Genomic DNA, 19,412 nt, shown 5'->3' with positions numbered 1-19,412 from the left:
TCATTATTACGTTGCAGTTTATGGGATCTTGCTAAGCACAAGGGAGCAGAGTTGTTCCCCTGTCCCAGCTGACGCTTATCTCTTAATCAACACAAATAAAAAAAATTGTGGTCATTGATACAATACCATATGTGGGATCTTGCTGTGTGCAAATTGGCTGCTGCATTTCATTACATCACAGCAGTGAGCATGCTTCGAAAGTACTTCATTGGCTGCAAAATGTTTTGGCGTGCCCTGAGGTTGTGAAAGGCACTATATAAATGCAATTTCTTTCTTTGTCTCCCGTGTCTTGGTGATAAATCTTGCCAAGCTGTGCCCTCATGGGGTTCATGATGTTACCCACACTGCTGGTTTATAATCCACTGGCTGTCTCTTATTCCATAGGCAAATAGCCCAGATGTCCTAGGATCACAACAGGCAGTCTAATCTTGCACTTTGGCACTTGGCAAACACTGCCTTCTCCACGCACCTAAAACCATACAGCTCCAACCACTACAAGCTCAACAGAATTAAAATTAAAAGCAGCTGGACGAGGATTTTAAAAGCTTATGGCCATGATTCAAGAAGGTCGTAATGCATCTCGGGAACTCCAGGAAGTTTCTGAAATGCTCTGAGCCCTCTTCCCTCAGAACTTGGATTTCCGAGTGCTGGCTATTCTGAACATACTAAAACCCTCTACTTACAAAGGGCAAGTTTAAAGTGTGGCTAAAACATTGATGGTTTGTCATTGTTTATTAGATGACATTGCATACATTGTGTAGTCACACAAACGGCAGCTTGGATCTAAATTAAATCTACCACATGGTGTTTTATCGAACAGAGTCAGGCAACAATTCTTCAGCTCGAGTCCAAGAAAGAGTTGAAAAAACTCTTTTTTCAACTCTTTCTTGGACTCGAACTCAAGTTCTGTCAAAGGGTCATGAGGACTCGAAACGTCAACTCTTTTCTTCTCCGCCGATGCTGCCAGACCTGCTGAGTTTTTCCAGATAATTTTGTTTTTGTTTTGAATTTCCAGCATCCGCAGTTTTTTTGTTTTTATCTTTTTGTTTTTAATTCTTCAGCTACCTGGAGTTTGTAAACCTTGCTGGGAATACACAGGCCGCATACACGAATTGAAAGGCCCATGGAACTGGCTTCCCTGACTTAGCCACTGTGGAATCAGTGTGACTGGAAAGTTCTAGAAAGCCTGCAGTGTAGAAACGTTTTCGGGCTGAGTGAAATGTCAACTTGGCTGCGTCAATGACCACACAACCTGTTTGCGGAGTCACGTCAGACTTCACACGGAGAATGTAGGATCTGTTAATTTCTTCAATGCCAGACAAAAGTCACTTGAAAAACAGGCTTAAGACTTGGATGAGTTGCCCCCTTAGCTAGTGTCCGGCAGCAGATTGACCACTTTTGCCCTGTAGAGCAGTTTATAAAACCAATTATCTCTAAAAGCCAAAAAGCTTCAAGACTTTTGCTAAAAAAAAAGACATGCTGTCAAAACTTTTCATCTTGCACGCATCAGGACAGATTCACAAGAATACCAAACCTCAAAGGGAGCAACAATTTATACTGTATGAGAAGGGGGTGCTGATTGGTTGGCAAGTGGACTCTGATTGGTAGAGGTGTCTGCTTGGCTTTGCCACTCCGCCCAAGGCCACCTCGTGTAAAATGGACATGCGCCTGGTTTCAGTGAGCTCCCAAACCATCGCCGACATTGAACTTCGGACATTTGGTGTGTTGAAACCTGATGGGTGACCAGCTAACTGCCAAGCTTTTGCTCAACTCAAACCAGGCGAGTTGACTCTGGTTAACTGTTACTAGGGTAGTAGAAGGATGAGTTTTGATCAGCCGAATGGCCTATCCTCACCTTTGCCTTTTCTTACGTTAGCACTCTCACCTCCGAGTCTGAAGCTTGGGAGTTCCAAATCCCACTCCAGAGACTCCAGTACATAATCGGACTGCGGTGCAATCCTGAGGGAGTGCTGCACTGTCAGAGATGCCACCTTTGATCAGTTGATGCGTGTTTTGGGATAACTGATAAGATTGAAACAATGTCTCTTGTCTGTCGACTTCCCATCTCCAATCAAATGAAACAATTCAGCATCACCATGTACCTCAGCCCAGCAGCTGCCTACAAACAAGAGCTCATCCAATGCAGAATCTTACAGTCCAGCCGGGACTGAACCTTAGGTCCCACTTTGACCACAAGGCGGATACTCTAACACTACAGCTACGTGGAAACCTTGACCTTTCCCCCCAGCTTCCCCTCATTCAGCGGGGCCTACTGGGGGATTGGGGCAGCGAGGAGGGCTCCGGCGGCTGGGGCGTCGCCCAGATTATGAACAAACCACAGGACACGCAGGATGGTCACCCATCAGGTTTCAACACACCAAATCTCCGGAGTTCAATGTCGGCGATGGTTTGGGAGCTCGCTGAAACCAGGCGCACGTCCATTTTACACGAGGTGACCTTGGGCGGGAATGGCAGAGCCGAGCAGAAAAGTCAGAGCGCGAACGGAACTGTTAACCGCCAGTCAGCGCACTGTTTCCTTCAATACTCAGCACGGCTCAGGTGACATTGGTTTGAACACTTCGAACATAAATCTTAAAAACAGTGACAGGTACCCCTGGCAGACCACAGTGAAAGGAAAAAGAAACACTTTCACAACATCAGGGCATCCCAAAGTGGCTACGAAGTACTTTTGAACTGCTGCAATGTGGGAATCACAGTCGTCAAATTGTGCACAGCAAGATCCCACAAACAGCAATATGATAATGACCAGATAATCTGTGTTTTGTTTTTTTTTGAGTAATGCTGATTTTGAGATCAATATTGGCTCAGGACAGCTGCTCTTCTGTTTGGGGAAACAGGATCTTTTACGCGTACCTGTCTCATCCAAAAGACAGCGCCTCTGGTAATGCAGCACTACCTCAGCACTGCACTGGAATGGTCAACCCACATTTTGTGCTCAAGTCTCTGGAGTGGGTCTCAAACTCACAATCCTCTGGATCAGAGGTGTGGGTGCTCCCCAGTGACCCATATCTTCCTGCTGCCTTACAGAATGCCCATTTTTACATTCAACATTAATAAAAATGCCCTGGGATGGAACCCCAACATCCATTAGGGAAGGAATTGTTAGAATTCAATGGCAGTCATGCTGTGCACGTTCAACGAAGCCCAATGAGGAAGAAATATTCCAATTTTAAAACAGGAGCTCAATGGGCAACTAGATCTTCTCTTGCTATTTCTCGATTCAAGGTCTCAAATGAACAAGAACATACAATTGAGCAATAATTCAGATTTTGCTTCTACTTAAAAAGGAAAACATAAGCGAGAAAGTTATTGGGGGGGGATGTCCCTTAAATATCTGGAACTCCAAGAAAAATAATTGATCATCCCAGTCTCAATCAGCCTGAATGTGATGAGGCTGCTACATTCAGGGAATTTATTTATTGGCCATTTTGGGAAACAGTCAATGTATACCCCCGCCCTCCCTACCAAGTTCTATTTGGAAATGAGAGTCTCGCCATTAGAATTCCTTTCTCAAGGACTAAAACGCAACTAACAAAGCGTCATGAACTTTTGACAGGTGTTCTTCCAGTCAGCAACTTCAGTGTAAACCATTCCCGTTTCCCAAAGGCCTGGTCTTCACTCATACCAACCTTTCCCTGTAGAATTATCAATGAGAGCTTACTTCCTCTGCTGATTATGAAGTAAGCCAAACGTGGTGATGTGGTGATGGTACTAGCGGAGGTGATGGACCCAGGGGAGTCAACGGGCAGAATACTTCTGTCAGTGTGCGAGGGTGGGCCCAGCATGCCGATGCGTAAAATGACACGCGATGATGTCGAGTGCACGTCATTTAGGTATTTTGTTTGGCGGGTGCGCAGCCGAACTGTCAACGGCCTATTAAGGCCATTAAAAAAACCAATTAAAGTTCTTAGCAATGCTGCCTGTCCAACCTTAAGGTTGGCGGGTAGGCGAAGAGCCTAAGCGGCCTTCGGGCTTTTCAGGAAACCTCATCCACGGGCGGGATGAGGTTTCCTGAAGGTTTTATAAAATACTTAATTAAATTTTGCAAAATTCACAAACATGTCCCAGCTCATGTGACACGGTCACATGATGGGACATGTTTAAATAATATTTTTCCTCCTTTATTAGAAAAGGTTTACTATCAGCTTAATCTCCCTGAGGCAGCTCTGTGCTGCGCATTACACTGGGTGGATCTCAATTGGCCCACCCACGTAAAATGGCGGCGCGCAGCCGATCGTGGGCGGTGATTGGCTCCCCACCAGCCAATCCGTCCAGCCCACCTGACATAGATAAGATTCAGCCCAATGTTGCAGCAAACCTATTGTTCTATACTGTTCTAACAACAGAGGTTTCCCAAGTGTTCAAGATTAAACTGCAACTAGGAGTAGCCGGATATGAAGAACATAAAATGGTGGCGTGGCACATCCACAAAATGATCACAGATGAGGAAACCCATTTCACCCATTCTTAGCATATTCATGCACAAAGAAAAATCTCAAATACTGCCCCCCTGTCTTCTCCATGCTCTTCAGTGACCCTCAGTTTCTTTTTACCCTTGCCGCTCATTACCATCTGATTCAGAGATAAGCGGGACAGCAACTCCACTGAAGTAAAGGTAGTTTTCCAGTGGGAATGTGTTCCATTCTAACTTAGTACACATGGCAGTAATTACTGCCAAACTGTGTGCAGCAGTGTGAAGCTACCTGGCTGGTCCTTAACATATAGGAAATTAAAGGGCCATTTCCCCCAGTAGAAAGGGGAAGGAGGGTAATGCCCTTTACCCAAATGGCCACCTGTGTTTAAGAAGAGGGAAATATTAGCTTCTGCCCTTCTGTCATGAGTTGAGCCTGACGGTCAGCACAGAGATCTGTTTCTAGTTAATACTAAACATGTTCTCATGTTAGGGGAATGCTTCCAATTACGGCAATGCTGGAACCTTTTAGGATCTGTATATGCTGCAGGGAAAGAGAGAGAAAAAAAACAGACACGTGTCTGGCAAACATCACCATTACCAGATGTACCGACTACTCTGTACTGAAATAAAACACTTATTAGATATAAAAATGGAAATCACTAAACCCTGACATTACTGCTGTACCCACCAGGCACCTGGCTTGACTACTGCAGACCTGAGGTGGCCACTTAGGAAACCCAAACTCTTTCTTTGCCCCTTCGCAAAAAGGAAGATTCGCACCAGAGTGCTGAAATGATCACACTGCTGAGACATCCTCTGGCGTCAACCATAATTTGGAATGAAACCATAACCGAGCCAAAAGAATTCCTTCTCTCTTTTTTATGTTTTAAGGTATGCGTCTGAACCCGGCGAGATGTGGGCATTTATTGCCCATCCCTTCTTGGCAAAGGGCAACCAATTAGTGCAGGCTGGAGTCACATATGGTCCAGCCACAATAGGGATCCCCGAATGGACATTGTCAAACCAGTTGGGTTTTGTTTTAATGATTATCCATCAGTTCTCACAGTCATTTAATTCTGATGGTCAACTCACAAATGATTGAATTCCATTTCATATTTTGCCCAAGGTGGGATTTGAATTCTCACCCTTTGGGTTGCTAGACCAGCACCGCAATCACTAAATCTCTCCTTCCTTCCTGGAGGTATCTATTTGTACTGGGTTTTAGTTCCACCCGTTCCAGACACCTTGACTTCATCAAGTAGCTATCCTTCATGTGTGAGCCATGATAGCAAAGGGTATCTAACCAACACCACCCTAATGTTAGTTCCAGTTCTCAAACACTAGGTGTAAGCAAGAGTTGACCATTAGCTTGCTCTAATTCTGTTTGCTGTTTCCTTTTGACCCCAACTTCCCACCCATTCTACAAATTCTTTGCCAACCTTACATTTCAAATAAGCATCCATCTGCGTTTTAAACCACTTTCCATATCAATTCTTGGCACCTTTACTGACACTAGGATCTCTTTGACAGGAGTCCTGAATGAGCCATCATTTGCTCCAGATAAACAGTGGGAAGACTGAAGCTAACGTTTCATCTCAAACTCGATATACTTAACACTATCACAGGCTGAAACACAGAGTTTGACCCCAAGCTGAGTTCCTGGGCCTATATCATCTCTCACAGAAGGATGCCTGCTTTCAAAGTCTGCATCATCTCCCACTTTCACCTCCTGCCTTAACCTATCTGCTACTGAAATCCTCACACTTGCTTTTGTCATCCAGACTTGACTACACCCAATTCTCTCCAGGCCAACCTACAGTCTGCCATCCTCATCGTCCTCAACTCCTGAAAAACCCTTCTGCAAGAATCCTCTCCACCAAGTCTCACTCATACATCACGTCCAGAATTGCATACTTACAATGGCTCTGGGACTTAAAATTAAAAATGTTTAGGTCTTTTCATATAGTCACTTTTTCCTCACCTCTCTATTCACCTCCAGTTCTAAAATTCCCTAATTCATCTGGGTCCATGCTCCTTGGGCATCTCCCCACCTCTCCCCTCACCCACCATCGGCCACTAGCCTTTCAGCCGCTTGGCCCCAAACTCTATCATTCCCTAAATCCTTCTCCATTTTCATCTCCCTCTTTTGCTTTAAGACATTTTTAAAATTCAACCTCTTTGACAGAGCTTCTAAGATCATAAGAAATAGGAGCAGGAGTAGGCCATTTGGCGCCTGGAGCCCACTCACCATTCAATAAGATCATGGCTGATCTGACTGGCCTTAACCCCACTTCTCTGTCTGGCCCTCATAACCCCCGACTCCCTTGTCAATAAAAAATCTGTCTAACTCAACCCTGAATATATTCAAAGACCCAAACAGTCACACCTTTTTGCTTAGCATCTACTTCTGCTTTAAAGGGGGCCATTGATTATTTTGCTGTGGTAGTCTTTATTAGCCAATATCCTGGTGTTTGTACTGAGCACGACAGGTGCTTAAAGGTTAAAACCATCGAGGTGTTAACAACAACTTCCAATTATATATTGCCTTTAAGATCATTCTTTGTGGAAGTGGCCACAAACCCTGTTAAGATGGCTGCAATTTAACCTGTAACTATGGACATTTAAACTGTGGACAGTATTCAATTCTGTGGCCAATGCTTAGTTAAAGGTAGTCCTGAATAAGGGGACTTCACAGCTACTTGTGAAGTTCAAATGCCTCATTGTGTAAAGATGAACCAGCATTTGAGGAATATGAAATCTCTAGACTGTTGACCTCCAAGTGCCATATTGAACAAAGGAGAATATTTGAGCCCTCGTTGGGACAGAGATAAGAGTGAATGACCATTGTCAACTGCTATTGTATCATGGTGGTCTGCTCACCTGTTCACAGGGTTAACCATCAGTGTAATACAACCCGAATGAAGCAAATCTCTGTGTGCGAGAGAAACATTTGAAACACTAGGAAACATCCTCGATAGCTGAACCATCATAGCTGGAAATCTTCTAATGCAGCCAAGGTACTGTACTTGTTCCAGCTTCCGAGTCCACCTGAGAAACAACCTCCTGGCTATTCATTTACAAGGGGCTTCATAGCTTCATGCAAATCCTTCATCTTTAAAAGACCTTCACTCCAACTAAAGTATCAACTCAACCAAGGAGATGTCAGGCTTGCATCAACATAGAGACAGAGTTATAAATTCCCTTTCTATAACTACAGCTTTAACATCACCTGTATCTAATTTCTGCCTGTGTGATAGTGTGAATGAGACCAGTGATTGAGATGTTGCATTTCAAACATCCGGCGCAACTGTGAGATCATAAATAACCTTCACTTATTTAAAAACAAAATCACCAAAAAGCCTGCTGCTGGAGGCTATTTTAAACTAGGAAAAATCACTCCAGAGGGTTAAGTCATACACACGTCTTACACACAAACATCCTGATTACGGACTGGAGGGGAGTGCGCAAATGTTGTCTGTAACACAACTTTAGAAGATGATTCCACGTTTCTGCAAAGATTTGTGTTAAGATATTTTGCCTGGATTTTTTGCTAACCAGTTCGCTCAGCTTCTTAAGATTATTCGCAAGTTTTAGCAACAGTTGGGTATTTTGTTTCCCCAGGACTGAATCCCTTTTTTTAAAAAGCAAAATACAGCAGATGCTGGAAATCTGAAACAAAGACAGAAAATGCTGAAAAAACTCAGCAGGTCTGACAGCATCTGTCGAGAGAAAGACAGAGTTAACGTTTCGAGTCCGTATGACTCTTATTCAGAGCTAAAGAGTACTCGAAATGGTAACTCTGTCTTTCTCTCCACAGATGCTGTTAGACCTGCTGAGTTTTTCCAGTATTTTCTGTTTTTGATTCTGAATCCCTTTTTATTTTGTGTTTCCCTCGTCCAGATTTAATTCTCTCTCTCCCGCACTGTGGCCTTCCCTGGTTGACACCAAGGGCAGGTGGTTTACTTCCCCATGAAGCTTAGCCTGTACCAGAATCTGAACAGCATTCTTGATGGTTCCATTCCTTCCAAAGGGGCAATGCACATGGTCTTAACCTGATGCACTCTCTCCCTTTCCATTCTCCAGTTGCGGTTAGAGAGACATATCTGAAACAAAATTTTCCCACCATTGTGGCACAGTGTATTAGTACATTGCAACTCGTTGTTCCATCTTCCACTCGAACTCATTTTCCCCAAAACTGCGAATGTCTGTCCCAAAACCACTTCTTCCTGCAACTGACGGGGAGTTAAAGCCCCCTTGGCTTTATCCATTCACCACTTCCAAACTTTCCTCTCAAACGCTTTGCCCACACCTTAAGAACTTCGTTCTTCACCCAGGCTTCTCAATCCAGGTCACCTTAGTGGTAGAATTCGTGTAGGTTGTGGGTTCAAATCCCATTCCCTTGAGCTCAGAGCCTCCCGTGCCAGGACACAGGCAGCGCTGGAAGTGCCCTTTCTCAGATGAGACGCTAAACTGAGGTCCCACCTGCCCTCTCAGGTGGATTCAAAAGATCCATGATGTGATTTTGAAGAAGGGTTTTTAATGTCATGTCAATTACACTGTTAAGAGAAACAGGTAATGGGTATTAATTGTCCTTGAGCACATATAAATAGGGAAGTAGGCCTGCTCCTGGGCCTGGCCAAGGTGGCCATTAATGGGTCCAGGCAGTGAGAGGTCGAGGGGGTCATCCGGCCCGACTGTCTGCCCCTCTACCATGGCTTTGTTCATGACCAAATGGCCCTGGAGAGGGAACACGCAGTGTCCAGTGGTATGCAAGAGGCTTTACGCAATCGGTGGGCACCGTGGGGACTGAGGTGCATCATCACCCCCGAAAATGACATTTTAATTTGATTTTGTAAGTTTCCTTTTGTGTTTTTGTTTAGTTACAATGCCCCATTAGGGGCTCTCATTTATTGATTTTAGTTTAATTTATTGATTTTGTTTTCAAAAAGGAGTCTATAAATAGAGGATAGCTGGGACACTGGGTTGAGCGGGAGGAGAGCCGTGAGACTGAACAAGTCAATAAACCCAATAAAGAAAAGCTCTTTATCTTCGTTTCAGCTTTACCAGTCGGCTTGGATCCTATTAACAGGACAGGGGAGTTCTTCTCCATGTCCTACCAATATTTATCTCTCACTCAACACCACAAAATCAAAAAAAAAAGTAACTTATAATGAGCCTTGATAAAATATTGGTTCAGCCTCAATTGGAATTTTGTGACCAATTCTGAGCACCACACTTGAGGAAGGATATAAAGGTTTTAGAAAGGGCACAGAAAGGATATACAAGAAAGATTCCATGGACAAAGAACTTCTGTTGTGTGGATAGAGAAGCTGGGTGAGGAGAAGATGAAGAGGAGATTTGATAGAGATGTTCAAAATCAGGAGAGGCCTGGAAAGGATAGATAGGGAGAAACAGTTCCCATTACAAAAATGTGGAGGACACCAATTTACGGTAATTGGCCAAAGAAACAATGACGACACGGAGAAAAGCTTTTTTACCCAGAGAGTGGTTAGGGTCTGGAACGCACTGCCTGAGAGTGTGGTGGAGGCAGGTTCAGTCATGGCTTTCAAAAGAGAATTGGATAATTAACTGAAGAGAAAACATTTCCAGAACTACGGGGGAAAGGCAGGGATGTGGGACTAGCTGAGCTGCTCATGCAGAGAGCTAGCAAGGACACAACAGGTCAAATGGAATCTTTCTCTGTTGTAACGATTCTAAAAGATTCAATGAAAACAAATCATCTGGTCATTATCACATTGCTATTTGTGGGAGCTTGCTGTGTGGAAATTGGCTGCTGGGTTTCCTACATTACAACATTGACTTCAAAAGTACTTCATTGGCTGTGAAGAGCTTTAAGGTGTCCTGAAGGGTGTGACAGAAATGTAAGTCTTTCTCTATTTCAGATAGTCTTGAGGTAGACAGCCAGCTCATTGAACACGGTGATTCAATTCATAAAATGTGAAATGAATCTTGAACCTACCTCTCCTGCAACAAAGAACAGCAATGGTGGATCTTCGTCTTTTGCTTTGTGCTCTGAGAGAATCTTTTCTGCAATTGGCTGAATCAGTTGCTTTGCTGGTTCTAATTCCTCTTCTTCAGAATCTAAAGAAAAGTTAAAAACCAAAACACTGCAATAACAGCAAATGTGATAACCCTCCTCAAGTTTTGACTCCCAAGTTTCCAGGTTGCACTATAGCTTTAGAAACACAAGGATTATGGGAATGATAAAAAGTGCCAGGCAATCCAGGACACGTACAATTATCTCTGATTATAACCAATCCATTTGATCTCCCAAGGAAAGGTTCTTCAGTTTCTTCCTTCCCTCTCTCAATAGCGAGGCAAAGAAAGCTCCAGAATATCTAGCAATGTTCCCATTCCACATTATTAACTATAACCCGGTTGCCTTTCCTTGGTTGGGCAACTCAAGAATCTCGAGGCATACATCTGTAGTAATAACTTTTAATTCTACTGCTGAAAAGTGCATGTGCAGTGGATGTTGAGTCATGACAGAACCTAGCTCATCTACAATCCACAGTTCAACAGTCAACTGATGCTCACCATTTAGGCCAGGGATCATCGCCTAGAAACTACAGCCAGGCCTTTCAGGAGTGAAGATAGGAAACATGTCCACGCACAAAGGGTGGTAGAAGTTTGGAACTCTCTTCCACAAACGGCAATTGATGCTTGATCAGTCGTAAATTTTAAGTCTGAGATTGACAGCCATCTGTTAATCAAAGGTGTTAAAGGAAATGGGGCAAAGACAGGAGTTAGACCACACGTGAGGAATGATCTTGCTGAATGGCAGAACAGGCTTGAGGAGCTAAGTGGCCTCCCCTTGGTACTGTGCAAGTGCCCGATGTCACCTCACCCATGAGACTTGACAGTAGGGCAAACAATGGTCAAGCCTTGCCACCCAGCACTATCTGCTGCTAGGTTCCTGGAAGAGATTATGTGGAAGGGGGATAATGGGAGGCCAACCTCAGTGATAATTCGCCCAATTCTCACAAATGCCAATGGTGTGTCAATTCCTGTTGTGTTTTCTCTCTCTGCTGAAAGCATGGGTTACGCTAGGCGTGCAGTTCCAGCCTCAGGCCCTTTGTCCAAAGCAGGCTGCTCTGCTGCAGGGCACCGCAAAGGCATGCCAGACTCTAAACTCACAGGATAAAATAGCGCGAAAAGAGCGGTGGTGACAGGATAAAAGAGCGCGAAGAGAGTGGAGACATAGGATAAAAGAGCGCAAGGCAGACGGTGGAGACGCAGGATAAAAGAGAGCGAGGAGAGCAGCGGAGATGCAGGATAAAAGAAAGTGAGGAGAGCGGAGACACAGGATAAAAGAGAGTGAGGAGAGCGGAGACGCAGGATAAAAGAGCACGAGGAGAGCGGAGACACAGGATAAAAGAGAGTGAGGAGAGCGGAGACGCAGGATAAAAGAGCACGAGGAGAGCGGAGACACATGATAAAAGAGAGCGAGGAGAGCGGAGACGCAGGATAAAAGAGAGCGAGGAGAGCAGAGACGCAGGATAAAAGAGCACGAGGAGAGCGGAGACACATGATAAAAGAGAGCGAGGAGAGCGGAGACGCAGGATAAAAGAGCGCGAGGAGAGCGGAGACACAGGATAAAAGAGCGCGAGGAGAGTGGAGACACAGGATAAAAGAGCGCGAGGAGAGCGGAGACACAGGATAACAGAGCGCGAGGAGAGTGGATACACAAGATAAAAGAGCACGAGGAGAGTGGAGGCACAAGATAAAAGAGCGCGAGGAGAGTGGAGACACAAGATAAAAGAGCGTGAGGAGAGTGGAGGCACAAGATAAAAGAGCGCGAGGAGAGTGGAGACACAAAATAAAAGAGCGCGAGGAAAGCGGAGACACAGGATAAAAGAGCGCAAGGAGAGCGGCGACACAGGATAAAAGAGCGCGAGGAGAGCGGAGTTACAAGATAAAAGAGCGCGAGGAGAGCGGAGACACAGGATAAGAGAGCGTGAGGAGAGTGGAGACACAAGATAAAAGAGCGCGAGGAGAGCGGAGATACAGGATAAAAGAGAGTGAGGAGAGCGGAGACACAGGATAAAAGAGCGCGAGGAGAGCGGAGACACAGGATAAAAGAGCGCGAGGAGAGCGGAGACACAGGATAAAAGAGCGCGAGGAGAGCGGAGACACAGAATAAAAGAGCGTGAGGAGAGCGGAGACACAGGATAAAAGAGCGCGAGGAGAGCGGAGACACAGGATAAAAGAGCATGGGGAGAGTGGAGACACAGGATAAAAGAGCGCGAGGAGAGCGGAGACACAAGATAAAAGAGCGCGAGGAGAGTGGAGACACAGGATAAAAGAGCATGAGGAGAGCGGAGACACAGGATAAAAGAGCGCGAGGAGAGCGGAGACACAGGATAAAAGAGCGCGAGGAGAGCGGCGACACAGGATAAAAGAGCGCAAGGAGAGTGGCGGAGGCACAGGATAAAATTGAAAAAGTGAAGTCAGAGGAAAGCTGTGACCTGATTGGTTGGTAGGAAATCTGCACCAAATTTGAAAAAAACACTGCAAAGCTAATTAGTAAATTAATTATCTAAGTCGAGATGGCTGGGCAGGCGATGTGCTGTAGCTGTATGATGTGGGAGCAGGCAGATCCCATTGCAAGTCGCAGTGACCATATGTGCAGCAAGTGTTTGTTGCCGGAGGAACTCCGGCTCAGAACTGATGAGCTGGAGTCCGAGCTCTGGACACTGCGGCACATCTGGGAGGGGGAGAGTTACCTGGACGCTTTGTTTCAGGAGGCGGTCACACCGGTAGATTAAGTACCTCAAATTCGGTCAGTGGTCAGGGTCAGCAAGGTGTGACTGCAAGTGAGGCAGGTAGAGGGATCCTGTGTTCAGGAACAGAGGATCCTGAGCTCTTGACTTTGTCCAACAGGTACTAAGTACCTGCTCCCTGTATGGATGAGGAACAGAGCTGTAGGGAGGGTGAGCCAGCTGACCACGGCACTGTGGCACAGGAGGCCATTCAAGAGGGGGGAGCAAAAAGACAAGTGTTAGTTGTAGGGGATTCTATAATTAGGGGAATTGATAGCATCCTTTGTAAGCAGAATCAAGAGTCCCGCATGGTATGTTGCCTGCCCAATGCCAGGGTGAGGGACATCTCTGACCGGCTTGAAAGGATATTGGAGAGGGAGGGGGAGGATCCAGTTGTTGTGGTCCACGTCGGGACAAATAACATAGGTAAGACTCGGAAAGAGGACCTGTTTGGGGATTATCAGGAACTAGGAACTAAATTAAAGAACAGGTCCTCAAGGGTTATAATCTCCGGATTACTACCCGAGCCACATGCAAATTGGCATAGGGACATGAGAATAAGGGAAGTAAACACATGGCTAAAGGAGTGGTGTGGAAAAGAGGGGTTCCATTTCGTGGGGCACTGGCATCAGTATTGGAACAGGAGAGATCTGTACGTTGGGACAGTCTCCACCTGAACCGATCTGGGACCAATGTTCTAGCGAAAAGGGTAAATAGGGTGGTCAACAGGACTTTAAACTAGAAAGTGGGGGGGAAAGGGAAGGTTAGAACTCCAAGAAGTATGACTAATGGGAAACAAAGCAGCAGGTTAGCATGTGGGGGGGGTTCAACTTCATGGAATATTATAAAAAAAACTGAAAAGGAAGGAGAGCCCAGAAGTGGCTATTAAAGTCTCCAGAACACAAAATAGGACAGAGTGTTTGGAAAGGGCTAGGAATCTACCTTCAAGCACATCAGATAAAGGGACGACAATGAGAAAGGGGATGGGAAATACAGGACTGAAGGTGTTGTATCTGAATGCACGCAGTATACGAAATAAGGTAAATGAGCTTGTGGCGCAGATTGAAATTGGCAGGTATGATGTGGTGGGCATCACGGAGACATGGCTGCAAGGGGATCAGGACTGGGAACTAAATATCCAAGGATATACATCCTATCGAAAAGATAGGCAGGTTGGCAGAGGGGGTGGGGTTGCTTTGTTAGTAAGAAATGAAATTAAATCGATAGCAAGAAATGATGTAGGGTCAGATGATGTAGAATCTGTGGGGTAGAGTTGAGGAACTGCAAAGGTAAAGAAACCATAATGGGAGTTATGTACAGGCCTCCGAACAGTAGTCAGGATGTGGGGCACAAAATAACCTGGAAATAGAAAAGGTGTGTAAGAAAGGCAAGGTTACAGTGATCATGGGGGATTTCAATATGCAGGTAGACTGGGAAAATCAGGTTGGTAGTGGATCTCAAGAAAAGGAATTTGTAGAATGTCTACGAGATGGCTTTTTGGAGCAGGGAGCAGCTTGTGGTGGAGCCCACAGGGAACAGGCAATTCTAGATTTAGTGATGTGTAATGAGGCAGATTTGATAAGGGAGCTTAAGGTGAAGGAACCCTTAGGAGTAAGTGACCATAATATGATAGAATTTACCCTGCAATTTGAGAGGAAAAAGCTGGAATCAGATGTAACGGTATTACAGTTGAATAAAGGCAACTACAGAGGCATGAAGGAGGAGCTGGCCAGAATTGACTGGGAGATGAGCCTAGCAGGAAAGACAGTGGAACAGCAATGGCAGGAGTTTCTGGGAGTAATTTGGGAGACACAGCAAAAATTTATCCCTAGGAAGAAGCAGCATACTAAAGGGAGGACGAGGCAACCATGGCTGACAAGGGAAGTCAGGGACAGCATAAAAGCTAAAGAGAAAGCTTACAATGCGGCGAAGAGCAGTGGGAAACCAGGGGATTGGGAAGCCTACAAAGACCAACAGAGGACAACTAAAAAAGAAATAAGGAGGGAGAAGATTAAATATGAGAGTAAACTAGCCAGTAATATAAAAGAAGATTGCAAGAGTTTTTTTAAGATATATAAAGGGTAAGAGAGAGGCAAAAGTGGACATTGGGCTGCTGGAAAATGACGCTGGAAAAGTAATAATGGGGAACAAAGAAATGGCAGAGGAACTGAATAGGTACTTTGCATCAGTCTTCACAGTGGAAGACACGAGTAATATCCCCAAAGTTCAAGAGAGTCAGGGGGGCAGAGGTGAGTAAGGTGGCCATTACCAAGGAGAAGGTGCTAGGAAAACTGAAAGGTCTGAAGGTGGATAAATCACCTGGACCAGATGGATTACACCCCAGAGTTCTGAAGGAAATAGCTGAAGAGATAGTGGAGGCGTTAGTGGTGATCTTTCAGGAATCACTGGAGTCAGGGAGGGTCCCAGAGGACTGGAAAATCGCTAATGTAACCCCCCTGTTTAAGAAGGGTCTGAGGCAAAAGACGGGAAATTACAGGCCGATTAGCCTGACCTTGGTCGTTGGTAAGATTTTACAGTCCATTATTAAGGATAAGATTTCAGAATACTTGAAAGTGCATTGTAAAATAGGGCAAAGTCAGCATGGTTTCATCAAGGGGAGGTCATGCCTGACAAATCTGTTAGAATTCTTTGAGGAGGTAACGAGTAGGTTAGACAAAGGAGAGCCAATGGATGTTATCTACTTGGACTTCCAGAAGGCCTTTGACAAGGTGCCACACAGGAGGCTGCTCAGTAAGATAAGAGCCCATGGTGTTAGAGGCAAGGTACTAGCATGGATAGAAGATTGGCTGTCTGGCAGGAGGCAGAGAGTGGGGATAAGGGGGTCCTTCTCAGGATGACAGCCGGTGACTAGTGGAGTTCCGCAGGGGTCAGTGTTGGGACCACAACTTTTCACTTTATACATTAATGATCTAGATGAAGGAACTGATGGCATTCTGGCTAAGTTTGCAGATGATACAAAGATAGGTGGAAGGACAGGTAGTATTGAGGAGGCAGGGAGGCTACAGAAGGATTTAGACAGGTTAGGAGAATGGGCAAAGAAGTGGCAGATGGAATAAAACATGAGGAAATGTGAGATCATGCACTTTGGTAGGAAGAATAGAGGCATAGACTATTTTCTAAATGGGGAGAGAATTCAAAAATCTGGAATGCAAAGGGACTTGGGAGTCCTAGTCCAGGATTCTGTTAAGGTTAACTTGGAGGTTGAGTTGGTAGTTAGGAAAGCAAATGCAATGTTGGCATTTATTTCGAGAGGATTAGAATATAAAAGCAGGGATGTGCTGCTGAGGCTTTATAAGGCTTTGGTCAGACTATATTTAGAATATTGTGAGCAATTTTGGGCCCCGTATCTTAGGAAAGATGTGCTGGTCCTGGAGAGGGTCCAGAGGAGGTTCATGAGAATGATCCCAGGAATGAAAGGCATAACATATGAGGAATGTTTGAGGACTCTGGGTCTATAGTCGATGGAGTTTAGAAGGATGAGGGGGGATCTGATTGAAATTTACAGAATACTGAAAGGCCTGTATAGAGTGGACGTGGGGAAGATGTTTCCATTAGTAGGAGAGACTAGGGCCCAAGGGCACAGCCTCAGAGTAAAGGGAAGACCTTTTAGAACAGAGATGAGGAGAAACTTTTTTAGCCAGACAGTGGTGAATCAATGGAATTCATTGCCACAGAAGGAGGTGAGGGCCAGGTCATTGAGTGTATTTAAGACCGTGATAGATAGGTTCTTGATTGGTAAGGGGATCAAAGGTTACAGGAAGAAGATGGGAGAATGGGGTTGAGAAACGTATCAGCCATGATTGAATGGTGGAGCAGACTCGATAGGCCGAATGGCCTAATTTCTGCTCCTATGTCTTATGGTCTTTTTCCCAAATGATAGCCTGGTTAAATTTCTCCTAACCCAGTCCAGAGGTCAGTACAGCTCACCAATGAAACCTTAGACCTTCCTAACCCACACAGCTCAGCTGCAGACCAGGTTAGCATTACTCAAGTATCTGTAACATTTGAACTTTAACTGACACGACATTCATTATTGTTTTATCATAGCTTATGTGGATCATAAAGCTTCTTCTTAAAAATAAAAACAACCACCAAAGGTGTTGGTTGTCAGCCAAATAATCAAAGCATTAACGTATTGTAGGACTTTTATACTCATTTATTCCTTTTAATCCTCAGATTCTACAGCCAATATAACAGGTTAATAGAATAGGATTCCCATGCTGTGGTATAAAGTTGTGTGGGTAATTCAACCCTACTGAGCTGGCTGAAATCAATTCAGGGTGGATATTTCTGCTATGGATTAGGTTATGTATTTCCCATCTCTCTGGAGGGCTGATTGCACAGTTATGGAACAACAAATTGGTTTTTGTTGCCCCAGCTGGAGGGACATGCTGATGGGATGAGATGAAGCATGGTGGGAGAAGGCTTATATGGAGTATAACCATGGGTAGGTGGGCTGAATGGCCTGTTTCTGCGCTGAAGGTATGAAGTAACTACAGCTGTGTATCTCCCATTTCCAGCTCCAGACACAATAATTTGCCTTCACATCGTCAGGCCTTGAGGCACAATTACACATACTTAGAACTAAGCCTCTCCTTTGACACTTATTCCTATAAAAAGCTGTCTCAGTCACTTTATTTTCGGATCACAAAGAGTTAAATTTAGTTGAGAACAGGATCTGAATGAAACTGGATCTTAAGACTGCGAGACTGTCAAAAGGACATGAAGGCAGCCAGCAAAATAAAGTTAGGATCTACCACAAATCAAAGGCAGCAAGTGAGAGCAGGTCAAGGCCATGATCAGTGGGCGGTTGGACTGGAATCCAAGGAGGCACAGGAATGAGACTCCAGGGAAAAACACAGGAAGCATTTCTGTAAAAGGTCAAGGACATGATTGAGGCCATAAAGACACCAGGAGGAGCAGCCAGGAGGAAGCATGTGGAGCCAGAGGGCAAAATCGAAGCTGAGTGGTCCACAACCCACACCTTCTGAAACCCTTACAAAATGGCTTTTTTGTCCCCCTGTGGCATTACTAAAACATCCAAAGTGGGGAGGAGCAGGCCCGTCTTGGTGCCGTACATGTCCGACCGTTCTCACGTGTGAACAGGAAACTACATCACTTTTGCCCTCCTACACCTCCTTCGTGAAAAAAAGTAACTGAATAGTGAGTATCCAGTTTTTGTTTTGCATAATTACCAGGGAGTCAACCCCGAAAGATGACCTGAAAACAGCCCCGGGGTCAGATATGCAATTAAGCGGCAACAAGAGAAGAGCAGTTCTGGACTTAGTTTTAGGGAATGAATCTGGGCAAGTGGAAGCAGTATCAGCAGGAGAACATTTTCATGGCAGTGGCCATAATTCAGTCAGATTTTAGGTAGTCATGGATAAGGATAAAGATCGGCCAAGAATAAAAGTTTCAAATTGGGGAAAGGCCAATTTTACTAAGCTGACATGCAATTTGGTACAAGTAGACTAGGAACAGCTACTTGAAGGCAAAACAGTGTCAGAGCAGTGGGCGGGTATTCAAGGAAGAGCTGAAAAGGGCTCAGAATAAATTTATACCCTCAAAGAGAAAGAGTGAGACTCACAAATCTATACACCCCCCCCTCCCCCCTCGCCCAACCTGGGTGTCAAAGAGCATACAGAGTAGGATAAGGCAAAAAAAAAATGCTGACGTTGATGCCAAAAGCTCAGTACTGCAGGAAGCCTAAAAGAGTATAGAAAGTGCAGAGGCGACATTTGAAAAAAATTAGGAAAGCAGAAAGGTTATGAAAAAATTTTGGCCAAGTAAAACCCAAAAAACAAAGAGCAAGAGGGTAAATAAAGAAAGAGTAGGGCCAAGGCTAAGGAGCCTTGTGTGGAAGTGTTCTCACAGAAAAGAGGGACAAAGTAGATGTTGTAGTTAAAGAGAAGGGCTGTGAGATATTGGATGAGATAATAGTGAGGGAGGCAATGTTAAAGTGGTTAGCATCCTTAAAAGTGGATAAGTCACCCGGACTGAATGAAATGTGCCCAGACCGCTAAGGGAAGAAATAATGGAGGCTCTGACTGTCATGTTCCAATCCCTTCTGGCTGCAGACCTGATGCCAGAAGACTGATAACATTGTGCCATTGTTTATAAAGGGAGGAAGGGATAGCCAGATAATTACAGGCCAGTTAGCTTAACCTTGGTGG

The 19,412-nt window shown here is 44.9% G+C and overlaps 1 protein-coding gene across 1 annotated transcript in view; it reads right to left on the bottom strand.

The window, feature by feature from the left end:
* nxn (nucleoredoxin) overlaps positions 1-19,412 on the bottom strand; it is a 229,165-nt gene that overhangs the window by 12,203 nt on the left and 197,550 nt on the right. Inside the window, exon 7 of the mRNA XM_041198421.1 lies at positions 10,416-10,537. Coding sequence (XP_041054355.1) covers positions 10,416-10,537 — 122 coding nt within the window. The remainder of the gene's footprint in view (positions 1-10,415; positions 10,538-19,412) is intronic.

The sequence above is a fragment of the Carcharodon carcharias genome, chromosome 10 (assembly GCF_017639515.1).
Source record: "Carcharodon carcharias isolate sCarCar2 chromosome 10, sCarCar2.pri, whole genome shotgun sequence".
Classification (NCBI taxonomy): Eukaryota; Metazoa; Chordata; class Chondrichthyes; order Lamniformes; family Lamnidae; genus Carcharodon; species Carcharodon carcharias.
This window is presented reverse-complemented; position numbering and strand designations above follow the sequence as displayed.